Source organism: Amborella trichopoda, chromosome 3, assembly GCF_054954075.1.
Source record: "Amborella trichopoda isolate Santa Cruz 75 chromosome 3, AtrichopodaSantaCruz75HAP2 v2.0, whole genome shotgun sequence".
Lineage (NCBI taxonomy): Eukaryota > Viridiplantae > Streptophyta > Magnoliopsida > Amborellales > Amborellaceae > Amborella > Amborella trichopoda.
The window spans coordinates 61,930,987-61,943,487 of record NC_142338.1 but is presented as its reverse complement, the minus strand read 5'-3'; the positions used below and the strand labels follow the sequence as shown (position 1 = coordinate 61,943,487).

General features: G+C 40.0%; 2 protein-coding genes across 2 annotated transcripts; both read left to right on the top strand.

The window, feature by feature from the left end:
- Positions 1 to 586: 586 nt before the first annotated feature.
- On the top strand, positions 587 to 7,345 carry LOC18421626 (uncharacterized). The gene is made up of 5 exons (XM_006826375.4): positions 587 to 710; positions 851 to 943; positions 1,265 to 1,366; positions 6,022 to 6,182; positions 6,984 to 7,345. Exons 2-5 carry the CDS (start codon positions 856 to 858, stop codon positions 7,089 to 7,091), a joined length of 459 nt encoding a protein of 152 aa, XP_006826438.1. The 5' UTR covers positions 587 to 710; positions 851 to 855; the 3' UTR covers positions 7,092 to 7,345.
- Positions 7,346 to 10,207: 2,862 nt separating this feature from the next.
- LOC18421625 (Glutaredoxin family protein) lies at positions 10,208 to 12,097 on the top strand. The gene has a single exon (XM_006826374.4). The coding sequence runs from the start codon at positions 10,331 to 10,333 to the stop codon at positions 11,531 to 11,533; it is 1,203 nt and encodes a 400-aa protein (XP_006826437.4). The 5' UTR covers positions 10,208 to 10,330; the 3' UTR covers positions 11,534 to 12,097.
- Positions 12,098 to 12,501: the final 404 nt, after the last annotated feature.

Below are 12,501 nucleotides of genomic sequence, written 5' to 3'. Positions count from 1 at the left end.
CAGAAATCGTGTTCTTACTTATATCCTAAAAAATTATTAATAAGGCAGATCAACACTTAAAGAGAGGCCTGAGACTCCATCCCAGCCGAACACTCTTTTCTATTGTTCTTTCCTCTATATATATATATATATATATATATATATATATATATATATATATATATATATATATAAAAGTTCGTAATTTTAAACGATTCGATTAAGTCGCACCTCTAAATTTTATTTTAACATGTAATTTTTGTGATTTTTTTTTTTGAATTATCTTAAAATCTATTTTTATATATAATTATATAATTTTAAACTAAAAAAATAGCTAAAATCAAATAGATCTATAAACATATGAAAATCTTGAAAATAAATGATCTAGATAATATTATGTAAGATAAATTAGTTTTAAGTACCAAAATCTATTTTGTTTCATATTCATACATTTCATACATCTCGAGGTATAAAGGTTTTCCGACGTTAAAACAACATTTTCATATATATTTTTAGGCGCATCCTAAATTCTTCATTTTGAGGTTTCAACCTTATCTAAACTTTTCTATACATATATCTCTCGAATCCTTTAATTTTCTTAAACACCAAGGAAGGGCATATTCCTACCATTCAGGCACATCCTCTCCTTCTTGACTCCTCTCTCTCTCTCTCTCTCTCTCTCTCTCTCTCTCTCGCTCTCTGCGTTGCAGCAAAGGATAGCCCTCCTCCAGGTATGAAGTCCTATTCTTTCATTATACGCTTCTTCGGATTTGGAGCTCAGTGATACTTACAACGATATTCATTGTTTTGTGATTTCTGTCTGTGTTTTTGCTCCTATGTAATAATATTATCGCTATTATTATTGTTTCAGGTTTCATGGCGAAAGCTTCGCTTAGATTTGTCCTTCCTCTGATGGCACTTTTCATCCTTCCTATTGTCCAAGCAAAAGAAGTCGAATACTGTGGTGAATTATACATCCCTGGTTACAATCTCTCTCTAGGGTTTTGTTACTGAAGAATTAGGTGCAGGCTGGGAATTTGACACTTAATGTATTGAACTTTTATTTTTTTGAAAGTTTGATGTATGGAACTATTCTATTTCTTTTACTCACTTTTGGATCAACTAATTGTGAGTCTGCTCCGATCATATTGATATGGAATTTTTTGATGATTGGGGTTAACTTCTGTGGTTAAAATGCAACAAAGTTCAATATTCTTTATTGTCAGTGTGTTAAATTCTGTTTGACCTAGTTTATCTTTTTGTTATTTTGGATGTTAATTTGCAGATAAGAAGGGAAATTATTTGGTTAAGGTGAGTGGAATGGAGGTGGACCCAGATCCAGTGGAAAGGGGCAAGCAGGCGACATTTTCGATTTCTGCATCAACTGGTAAACACATTTCCATCTCAATTCTTCATGGGGGTTTGGATGCAACGATTTTTTCTATGAAAATATATTATTTGAATCTCCAAGTAAGAAGATTAACATCTGGAACTTTCTAATTTCCAAATAGGAGTAGTTAACATTCTCATCAGCAAATAAGAAAAACTAACCCAAGGGAACTTGTCCTGTCAAGTGGGCAAGTTTTATAAATAAAAAACTCGGGATCTGCCCTAGCTTTTGCTTATATGTAGATCTTATGTTGATCTTACGATTACATGGTCTCTCCCGGCAATATGGCTTTATAGATTCCAAACTGGATTTGCTTCTCATTACAAGTCTTCATACGAAAACTCCCAAGTTTAGAATTAATTAATGGACTCAGCAAGTTGACTTGGAGAATTAGCTAGCTAGAGTTATTTACTTCTTTCCAATCAAGTTAATTACCTCTCAGTTTTTGTATTTTATTCTTTGTTATTCTATGTTTATGCACATTTTTATTGCTTAGTGCTCTTGCCTAGCCAACTTAGGCACTGTTTGATTTCAATTTTTCGTCAGTGTTTTTTTTTTTTTTTTGCAATTTGTAATGGACTAAATGAAAAATTGGTCAATTATCATATGCTCTCTAGCAATGCTTTTTTTTTTTTTGGGTTATTCAATGGGGAAGACAGGCCCTACCTGTTGTCTCCACGTAGATTAGGGAGTTAATTTTTTTGAAGGTGTCAGTGGGTGGTGTCCGCAAGATTCGAAACCACAACGTGGCAACTAGGTATGGGGGTGGTACCACCACTACCCATCCCCTTTCCTTCTCTCTAGCAATGCTTGATTGTTCCAATTTTTATTATAATATTTTATTGTGCGGTGTGATGGTGGTTGTACTACCACTACCCAGCCCCTTTCCTTCTATCTAGCAATGCTTGATTGTTCCATTTTTTATTATAATATTTTATTGTGTGGTGTGATGATGGTGGTGGTGGTGGTTGTGGTTGAGCTGGTGAAAAAGGTGTTACTGTATGTGGTGGTAGCGGTGTGATGACGGTGGTTGTGGTGGTAGTGGTATGAGGGTATTGGTGTTGGTGGTCATAGTAGTGGATTGTTGTTGTTGGTGGTGGTAGTCTCTGTTGTCATCATGTAGTAAGATGGGGTAATTGTAGTGGCTAGGATGTGTGTATGTAGAGCGTGTGGTGGAGTGGTGGTGGTGCAATGGCGATGATGGTATGGTGACAGGTAGAGAAAGAGAGCCAATGTGAATCTTTTGGAAAACAGCTTGTAGTGGTCTTAAGAAAAGTTTAATCTGGGAGCTCAGTTGCAATTGATTGTTAATCATTTCAAACTTGAAAATTGGACACCCTTTAGGTGAAATTACAGATGATAAATTTTCAAATAGGGCCCATATTGCAGTTTAGCCTGGAAAATTAAATGGTGCCTTTTGTATCTGCTTTTATCCAAGATGATGATCATAAGGCATGTATTTGGGTTTTTAAGTTTGAGGAATGTTGTTCCGAGAAATCCCAGTCCAATAGACAAATTTATGAAATTGAAGTCTTTCTTGCCAAGTAGAGGAAAGGATCCTATGTGTTATGATATCATGCACTATTAGTTATGTCTAGGTTTGAGATTGTTGGAAATTGGGAGCTACAGTTTCTACTGCTATATTATTTGCAATATTAAATATGTTGAATTTTTGGGGTTGACTTTGCACAGCTGAAAGGCGATACCCATGTTAACCAACAGATTAAGTTATCATAAAATTTTCCACTGGCTTGAAAATGACCATCACATCTCTTAGAGTTAATTATTGCAGCACCTTGTGCTATTTCCCAAAGAACCAAATTGCTCTGGACTGCATTGCCATTCAATGTTCATGATGTTTATTAAGGGGCATAGTTCTAGAAAATTTTATTAAGATGATTTTTCTTTTATTTTATTGGTAGTAAGAAACTCTGTTTATGAAACGGAAGAGATTGTATTATATGGTGCCCAATACGTTCTTGTATTTTTTTAGGATGTTTGATGAGGCTAATTAGGAGTTCTACAGATTGATGCAACCCATGCTGTTATTCTAGCAATTTGTTTCAAAGCAGAAGCTGACTTGTACTTTTGCGTATGGCAGAAATTAATATCGTTAGCTTTCCATATTATTTTCTGATCTCTAAATTGATTTTGAATAAGATGTTGTTAAACTGACTAGTATAAATGATGAGGGTTGGTTGGAAGGTTGATTGGGATTTGTAAGGTAAAGATAGTGATGATTATCCATAATCAGCTTTAAGAGGGAGTCGAGCAATGAATTTTCAAAAAAGAAAAGAGAGAGAGAGAGTATAGCAATCAATTAGTTTCTAAATGAAAGGCTGCCAACATGGGGTATTATCTATCTTCCAATGACTAAGGTTATCTTATCCTTTTTATATTTTTATTTTTTGTGGGTAAGTGGAGTCTTTTCTTTCTAGGTGTATGCATGTGTCCTCATTTACAGAGTGTTCTTATTTATATATTTTTCTATGCATATGCATGTGTGGATTTTCTTTGCCATAGTATTTCTTAATTCTAATAATCATATTTAAGTTCTCTTAACTTGGTATGAGCAAGTTATGCATATTGCTGCTTCCTTACCATCCAATGTATTTGCATTGTAGCCAGGTAAGACACATTCGTGCACACCCACAAACACGTGCACAATACACACACACACACGCACACACACACACATCCAATTGGATCACATCCAACGGCCTGCATCATCAGCATGTATCATTGCTGTTTCATTTTTAATATTTTTTATAAATTGGTTTGACCTGAAATTTTGTGGAGAGGAAAGCATTCGCACATGAAAAAAATAGTTTAAAAATATACACTAAAAAGAGGATGAAAATGCCCCTGCCACTCTCCATGATGAGGGTAATCCAGATTGATAGATATCATCCGGCGGCCTACATTGTAGTGTTGAATGGGGGAAATGGGCGTGTGTGTTGACTGTTATCCCACCTCTCTCTCTCTCTCTCTCTCTCTCTCTCTCTCTCTCTTTCTCTCTCTCTCTCTCTCTCTGTGTAACTCAGACACTTGTAAGAACAATTTTTGCTGTTCTTGCAGGCCCACTATGAAACCTTGTTGCTATGGAGAATGGAAAGACCACTCAGCTTGTTTTCTTATGATGTGCATGCTTGCTGAATTAAAATCAGGTTTACATGCATATCTGTTGATTGGAGCCGATTCTTAGAGCTCTGACATATTTACTGTAGAGCAGGGATGAGTCATTGAAAATGAGGTTTACTTGGCTGAATCTTTTTTTTTTTGGGGTAAATCAGTGAGGGGTTGAATCTTGTAATTCTGCTGAAATTTAGGTGGTGCGATGTCAACCTATTTGGTGCCCCTTCAATAAGCTGCATTTATCTAGGACTGGGGGAGATTGGGAAAGGGCATCTTGTCATGGTCATTAGCATTTTGCTACTCCAATTGGCAGAAAAGTGGCTCCTAGCTATGATTCTCCGACTATTTGTGTGTGTGTGTGTTTGTGTCTGTGTTGTGGATGTGTGGGTGTGGGTGTGGGTGTGTGGGTGTCTTTGTATTGCACATGTGTGTGTATGTCGTCTGTGTGCGGATGTGTTAGGTCCGAGTTCCCGCAAAACCACCCCCCTGCCCCCCCCCAAACAAAACCAGGTCAAGTATCAGGATGCCCTCGTATACTTGGTGGTTAGCATTTGGAGCCTTGGAAAGTGAAAATAGAAATGCCCCTGACCATATTCATGTTACCATGGTGATTTGATTCTTTTGGGAACCATTTGACGGCCAAAATAATTACCATAATATATATATATATATATATATATATATATATATATATATATATATATATATATATATATATATATATATATATATATTTATATTTATATTTTTTTCAATCAAACTGTTCCAGCTAAAGATATTCATGACTCAACTGAAAAGCCCAGTGCCTCATTAAGAAGTCCAGTTCGGTCACATCACATGCATAATTGGGTTCTTAATTAGAACCTTGAGCTTTGATTTAGTGGTGGCACAGTGAGATCTCGGTTTGTACAGCAGAGATCATGGAATCGAACCTTTAAGATCATCCCTAAAACAAACTATGCAACCCTTCCCTTCTGAAACTGGGGGACAGTGGTCTTCTCAATGGCATTGGCAGCAGGTGATGACTCATGTTTGATTTAGAGCCTCTCTTGGTGCTTTGGTGGTCCATGCACCATCTGCAGCAGAACACTGATGTCTTTCATATATCTTTTACTATTTATGGTTCAAGCATGCTTAAGGCTTGTTGGATTTGTGTTCATATTTGATTTGGGACAAGGCTATGATGATGGTGATGATGATTTGATTTTTTTTTCCCTGAGGTTGCACAGTATAAAGCATATCACAATACAAATTCACAAACACATATGCATACATGATCACATCACAGTTTCTTCTTTGTGCTGCATGTTTTTTTTTTCCTTTAATTTTTTTTGCTGTAGCGAAATATTATAATGTATAACTCAGTTGTGGTGCATGCTGGCATATTTGCATGATGCTGCATCATATAATCAAATTGAGCATGTAGAATTCTCCTTTTTGCACAGTTTTGCTTGCCTCGGCTTAATTTTGTCTGGGTTTGTTGAGACCATTCCATTTGTTATATTGTAAATGCACAGAGGCGCCATTATCCGAGGGGAAATTGATTATTGAGGTGTTCATTTTCGGGATACATGTCCACTCTGAAACACATGATCTTTGTAGTGAGACATCTTGCCCAATAGCATCAGGGAACTTTGTGCTTAAACATGCCCAAGTGCTGCCAACTTACACGCCTCCAGTAAGTTGCCCCCTCTTTTGTGATTTTCTATTTTCTTGTTACTTGTCATGTGCCTTGTCTTTGCTGTTTATGTACTTAATAACAGCTTGGATTGGCTTGGCATCTGTGAGTAGGTTAATTATAACTTGCTTTGGTGTTCCGGCACATTGATTGCGATTTTCTTGATTCATGGGAGCTTTTTGCTTTTTTGCACTCATTTATGTTAGTTTTGCTAGTGAGATCTAGTAGGAGTCTGTTTCTTGGAAGAATAAAATATTGATGGAAAGAAGTAAAAAAACATAGCTAAATTTTTACTATCAATATAGGAGTCTGTTTCTTGGAAGAAGAAAATATTGATGGAAAGAAGTAAAAAAACATAGTTAAATTTTTGCTATCAATAGTTTTTCTTGATAGTATAAAAGAAAGATAGGCATGTTCTGCTTCAGTTGATTGGATTCCTTTCGAAGTTAACTAAGTCACTGCAATTCAATTTTTTTTATATCATATATTATGGAAAAGACACTGAATGCTTGGAATGTTTCTGCCCGTACTTGAGAAATCTGGAACAGTAATCATTCAGGGAGTGACTTGCTTACTCCATCGTCCATAACCCTCAAAGACCCAAGAACTTAAAAAGAGTTATATTTACATTTGGTGCTACGTATGCACCATTAGCGAATTGTTTACTATTCTTCTGTTGGACCACTTGAATGAATTATGCTATCCTGGTAATAAATACTTAGTGACTTATTGGGATTGGATATACTTGGATCTTGAATATTATGTGGATGAAAGAATTATTACTATTTGTGTTGGATGCAGGGCTCTTACACACTTAAAATGAAGATGTTGGGCAGCGACGGGAAGCAACTAACCTGCATCAACTTTGGCTTCAGCATAGGATTTGGGGAATCTATTGCTGATATTTAATGCTGTGCCTGCTCAAAGCAACAATTACCTTACCTCTCTCTCTCTCTCTAGTATCGGAGGCTTCAATGACTTTGTGAAAGGTGGCTATTCAACGGGCATCTCCTTGTTCATGGCACTGCTTATTTACTTGTAAAATACAATCGGTGGTAGCTACTTCTGGTCATTCTCGTTCCTCATGTGTGAGATACAATCATTACATATCAATCAAAGCACTTATTACATAATATTAAAGTAGGACATTTGCTGGTGGAAAAGGAGCTCCTGCTTTGTAATGTTCTCATTGTTAATTGTTTCTTGTTCTCTTTTGGCTTGTAACAACGTAGATCTCTCCCTCTCTCTCTCCCCCTCTCTCTCAATTCGTTCTTAGGACGAGCAGACTTGGCTCATCAACTTGCAGCACTTTGCGCATGAGAAAGGAAAAAATAATGGAAAAATTACCAAAAAAACCTCCAAAACTACACTGCAACTCACCTCTAACCTCACTTTTTTTCTCACTTTTTTCCCAAAATAATATACTTTCTATGCAAAGCCCTTCAACCAAAATAAAAATAGAAAAATGCCTAAACTATCTCTCTTATTTTAACCTTACCCACGCCCTGTAGGCTCCGGCACCATGTAAATGAGTGTGGTTCGACAATAGCGTTCTGGCATTGTAAAGTTCGGTTCGGCAGTAAGGCTTTGGCATTGTAAAGTTTCTGTCCGGCAGTAAGGCTTCGGCACTGTAAAGTTCGGTCCTGCAGTAAGGCTTTGGCACTGTGTAAAGCAATTGAAAAGAGCGGTTTAAGGCGGTTCAACTGTTGCAAAGGGCGGTCCGGCACTTGTGTGCTCTGATCTGTCCCGCAATTGCAAAGCGCTTGGTGCTCCAATCCGCCCCGCAGTTGCAAAGGGTGGTTCTGCAATTGTGATCGTGCTCCAGTCCGCCCCGCAGTTGTAAAGGGTGGTTCTACAATTGTGATGCGCTTCAATCCCACAGTTGCAAAGGGCGGGGTGGTTCAGCAGGGGCAAAGGGCGGTCCGGCACTTGCTTCGGTTTGTCCCGCAGTTGCAAAGGGCCTAATGCTCCAGTCCGTACTGCAGGTGCAAAGGGGAGTCCGGCACTTGTGTTGCGCTTCGATCTGACAGTTGCAAAGGGCGGTCCGGCACTTGTGCTGCACTTCGATCCGACAGTTGCAAAGGGCGGTCCAACACTTGTGCTCTGCTCCAGCCCAACAGTTGCAAAGGGTGGTTTGGCAATTGTGCTGCGCTCCGATCCGACAGTTGCAAAGAGCGGTCCAGCACTTGCGCTCCGCTCCAGTCTGGCAATTGCAAAGGGTGGTCTGGCAATTGTGTTGCGCTCCGATCCGACAGTTGCAAAGGGCGGTTCAGCACGCTCCGCTCTAGTACGGTAATTGCAAAGGGTGGTCTGGCAATTGCAAAGGATAGTATGACAATTGCAAAGGGTGGTCAGGCAATTGCAAAGGACGGTCTGTCACTTATGCGCTCTGGAAATTTGAGGTGCGTTGTGGCAATGTGCTATTTGGCTCTGGCAATGTGATGGTACGCTCCGGCAATGTGCTACTGGAATGTGATGGTGGCCTCTGGCAATGTGCTACTAGGCTCTGGCCCTGTGATAGTGAGCTCCGACAATATGCTATTGGGGTAATAGTGTGCTCCCCCAATATTCTACTGGGGCAATATGCTACTGGGTCCAAAAGTAATGTGCTATTGAAATGTGATGGTGAGCTCTGGCAATGTGCTACTAGGCTCTGGTAATGTGATAGTGAGCTCCCGCAATGTGCTACTGGGTGAGCTTCGGCAATGTGATAGTGAGCTCCCGCAATGTGCTACTGGGTGAGCTCCGGCAATGTGATAGTGAGCTCCCGCAATGTGCTATTGGGTGAGCTCCGACAATGTACTACTGGTCCAAAAGTCAATATGAAATTTATCCAAAATGATTTTTGTGTACGGGAAGAGTATTTCCGTCTAAAGAAATGAATTTTTTTCCTTGGGGGTATTTGCATAGAAAGTTTCTTTTGAAAAGAGTGAGAGAAAAGGTTAAGTTGGAGATAAGTTGCATATAAAGTGTGGTCTTGAGGTTTTTTTGTAATTTTCTCAAAAATAATTTTACTTTACTGATGAAAACTTTGGCCTTCTTTATGCTGATTATTGTCTCGATTGGCTTGGTCTTAAACCAATATATAACGTACGTTCCCGTTCAATACTTTTTGAGTTCAAAATGGGAAAAGAAACCAAGTAATATTTGCTTTTATCAAGAACTAATGGTTCAATGGGTATTGTTTAAAAATGATATTATATAATGTTTCTGCTTTTATTAAGAACTAATGGTTCAGTGAGTATTATTTAAAAATAATATTATGTAACAAATATTATAATGGACGATACCTTTATTTTTATTTTAATGAATACCGACGGGAGATTATTTTTGAAGCGCAGATGTGGATGTGTTTAATGATGCCTGGTTTTTTCAAATATTGAGGAAATATATAGGTGTGTAAGGCTAATACATAACGGCCAATGTAAGCCTCAAGTCACTGATATTTGGCCATATTGATTCTAACCTCATAGAAAACTGTCTGGTAAGGATAGGTTGGGTATTTGTGCATCCTTCAAGGGTCCACAGCGTGTGTTGATGCTAATACAAAATCACACAAGCTTTCTTCTCTGTATTTTTGTACCTTTCCACGCTATAGAGGAGGAGGGGATTTTAAGGTACACAACACAAGAAGAGTAAGCATAAGAGGCGAAAAAATTTGAAAAATAAAGGCGAATGAAAAAGAGAGGCAATGAGAGGGGGTGAAAGGAAAAGAGAGGAGAAATGGATGGGAAAGTGAAAGTGTAATAATAGAGAGAGACAGACAGAGAATTTGGCTTAAGGATTTATAAATGGCAAATGCAAACGGAGAGCAGAAAGGTCACATTGTGACCGTTTTTCTACCTTGTGCGGCCCCACGTGTGTCTCTGTCCATTATTAAAAACCGGTGAGCCTCTTTTTCAAAAAAAAAATTCAAACAAAAACCCTCCTCCTCCTCTGATTCCATGTATATAGCCGTTACACAGAAAGGCAGCAGTGGAGGACACCCATATCCTTTCTTCTTGCCTCCCTCTTCCGTTGTTGCTGAGAGAGAGAGAGAGATTCTTGCCCTTTCCTTGTATTGTTGCATCGTCCTTTGTCGCACAGAGAGAGAGCCCGAAATCATCAGATTCCAGGCACAATTTTCAGAATTACAGCCACTGGTTGATATGAAGGGAATGAAGGGGTTGAGGTTCATCAACAAGAAACTGAAATCTTTGAGGCCATCACTGGTGGTTACAACCCTAAAGACATCGTTAGAGGGGCGGGTGCTGCAGTTGAACGCCTCAGATGGAGGGGCCCTTCCTGATGATCCCTTCCTCAAAACCCCCTCATCTTGCAATGCTCTCCCAATGTGTGAACAAGAAGTGTTCAAGAAATCCAAAGACCCACCACCTTGCAATCCCCACCCATTGTGTGAAGAAGAACTATCCAAGACACCCAAAAACCCATCTTCAACAGATTTCGAAACTGTAGATATCTCTGAGCTTGTGCGTGACCTCGAAGAAGAAGAAGAAATGATCTCTCCCCCCTACATTGACAAGGAGAACATCCGGCCCACGCCAAATCTTCCACCAACCCCACCTGAGAAGAAACCTCGCAAAAACAGAACAGAGCACCAGCACACAAAGAGGCTGACCCATGGGCCTTTGTCAGAGATAGATGTCGAGTCATGGGCTCGGCCACCCAACCCATTTGCCGGAAACAACCTCTTTGATCCCGACCTCTTGGCTGCCTTTGAAAAGGCTGTGATGGACCACATTTGCACTTACAATGCCAACCTCCCCCTTGAAACTGAGAAGGTTCCTTATGACCCGCTATCGGAGTTTGAGGAGAAGTGCCCTCCAGGTGGCCGGGATTCAGTGGTGCTCTATACAACGAGCATAAGGGGCATCAGGAAGACATTTGAGGACTGTAGACGGGTGAGGCACGTTCTCAGCACCTTGAAGGTGGCATTCGACGAGAGGGACATCTCGATGCACTTGGAGTTCAGGGAACAGATGAGGGCATTGTTGGTCGGGACAGTTGGAGATGGAGTGGTTGTTGTGCCGCCAAGGGTGTTTGCGAGGGGGCGGTATTTGGGGGGAGCGGAGGAGTTCCTGGCGCTGCACGAGGGGGGGAGGCTGCTAGGGCTCCTAGAAGGGATGCCAAAGGGCCGGTTGTCGTCAGAGGGGCCATGTGAGGGCTGTGGCGGAGTGCGGTTTGTGCTGTGCTTGGAGTGCAGAGGGAGCCACAAGCTTTTAAAATCATCATCATTGAGTCATGAGGAGGAGCAGCGGCCGCAAGAGGAGGAGGGAGTGGTTGTTGATGCTATTGTGTGCTGTCCTCATTGCAACGAGAATGGCCTTATTCTTTGCCCCATTTGCTGTTAAACTAAGATTGCTTCACCCTCCTTTTCAAGAAGATCTGCTTCTCCATTGGCATCTTATGGGGGATTTTCAATGAGGTATCGAGTTTGGGGTTGCTATCTTGACTGGATGGGGTATGGAAGAATAATTAGGGCTTTCTTTCCCGGAGAAGAGCCTGCTGTTTTGTGATGAGAGTTTTGTATCCAATTGCAAAGTCATTGTTTCATTGATTATCCACCCGAGGTTTCATGAAAAAGAAGTGGAAAGTGCTGTAAAGAGCAAGGAGGAGGTGCAGCTAGGCACCGGAGCACCACCCAACCACTCGGGGGAGAAGGCATGTGAACATTTTGGAAAGCTGGGGGATCCACTCATAAAAAAACAAAAAACAAATTATTAGTGGGTGTTATATAACAATCTAAAAGCAGCTTTGCCTTTTTGGGCGTGATGGAGTTTGTATGAGTTTTCCAATTTATGTTTGTCATTATACCATTTCGAGAATAAGGGATGACGCATTGAGAACTGGCATCACCTTTTTATTCCTTTTTTTTCAATTTTGAGTGGCATATTTTCTGTTTACAGACCCCAAAATTTGACTCATTCTCTCACCCAAATTTTGATTCTCTCGTTCTTTTTGAAATGTTGACATTGTATTCTATAAGTAACTGATTGCAAACAAATTGTGGCAACCCACAGTGTGGGTGCTCACAACGGATACAAAAAATTGTGGCAACCCACAGCCTGGCTGGAAATGAACCTCTACAAAAATGGGTGCCAATGAAAGCACAAGTTCACACTGTATTAAGGAACTCAACCTCAACAAATTCTGGACCCTAACTTATAAAGGTTCCACCAGTGTGGTTGCCTGCTTTCGCTCATCTCTCTGTATACCAAATTAGTCTTTCCGATATTCAGGGTTAAGCACACATGTCTTGCTCCAAACGGGTCATCTTAGGAAGCAGATCCAGCCCTGGCAAGGCTTCCCATAATCAAAG

Bases quoted from the DNA above. Each gene is read 5' to 3' on its own strand.
- LOC18421626 (XM_006826375.4), top strand. From the start codon at position 856: ATGGCGAAAGCTTCGCTTAGATTTGTCCTTCCTCTGATGGCACTTTTC. The intron at 1,367-6,021 runs GTAAACACATTT...GTAAATGCACAG, and splicing joins TTCGATTTCTGCATCAACTG to AGGCGCCATTATCCGAGGGG. The intron at 6,183-6,983 runs GTAAGTTGCCCC...TGTTGGATGCAG, and splicing joins TGCCAACTTACACGCCTCCA to GGCTCTTACACACTTAAAAT.
- LOC18421625 (XM_006826374.4), top strand. From the start codon at position 10,331: ATGAAGGGAATGAAGGGGTTGAGGTTCATCAACAAGAAACTGAAATCT.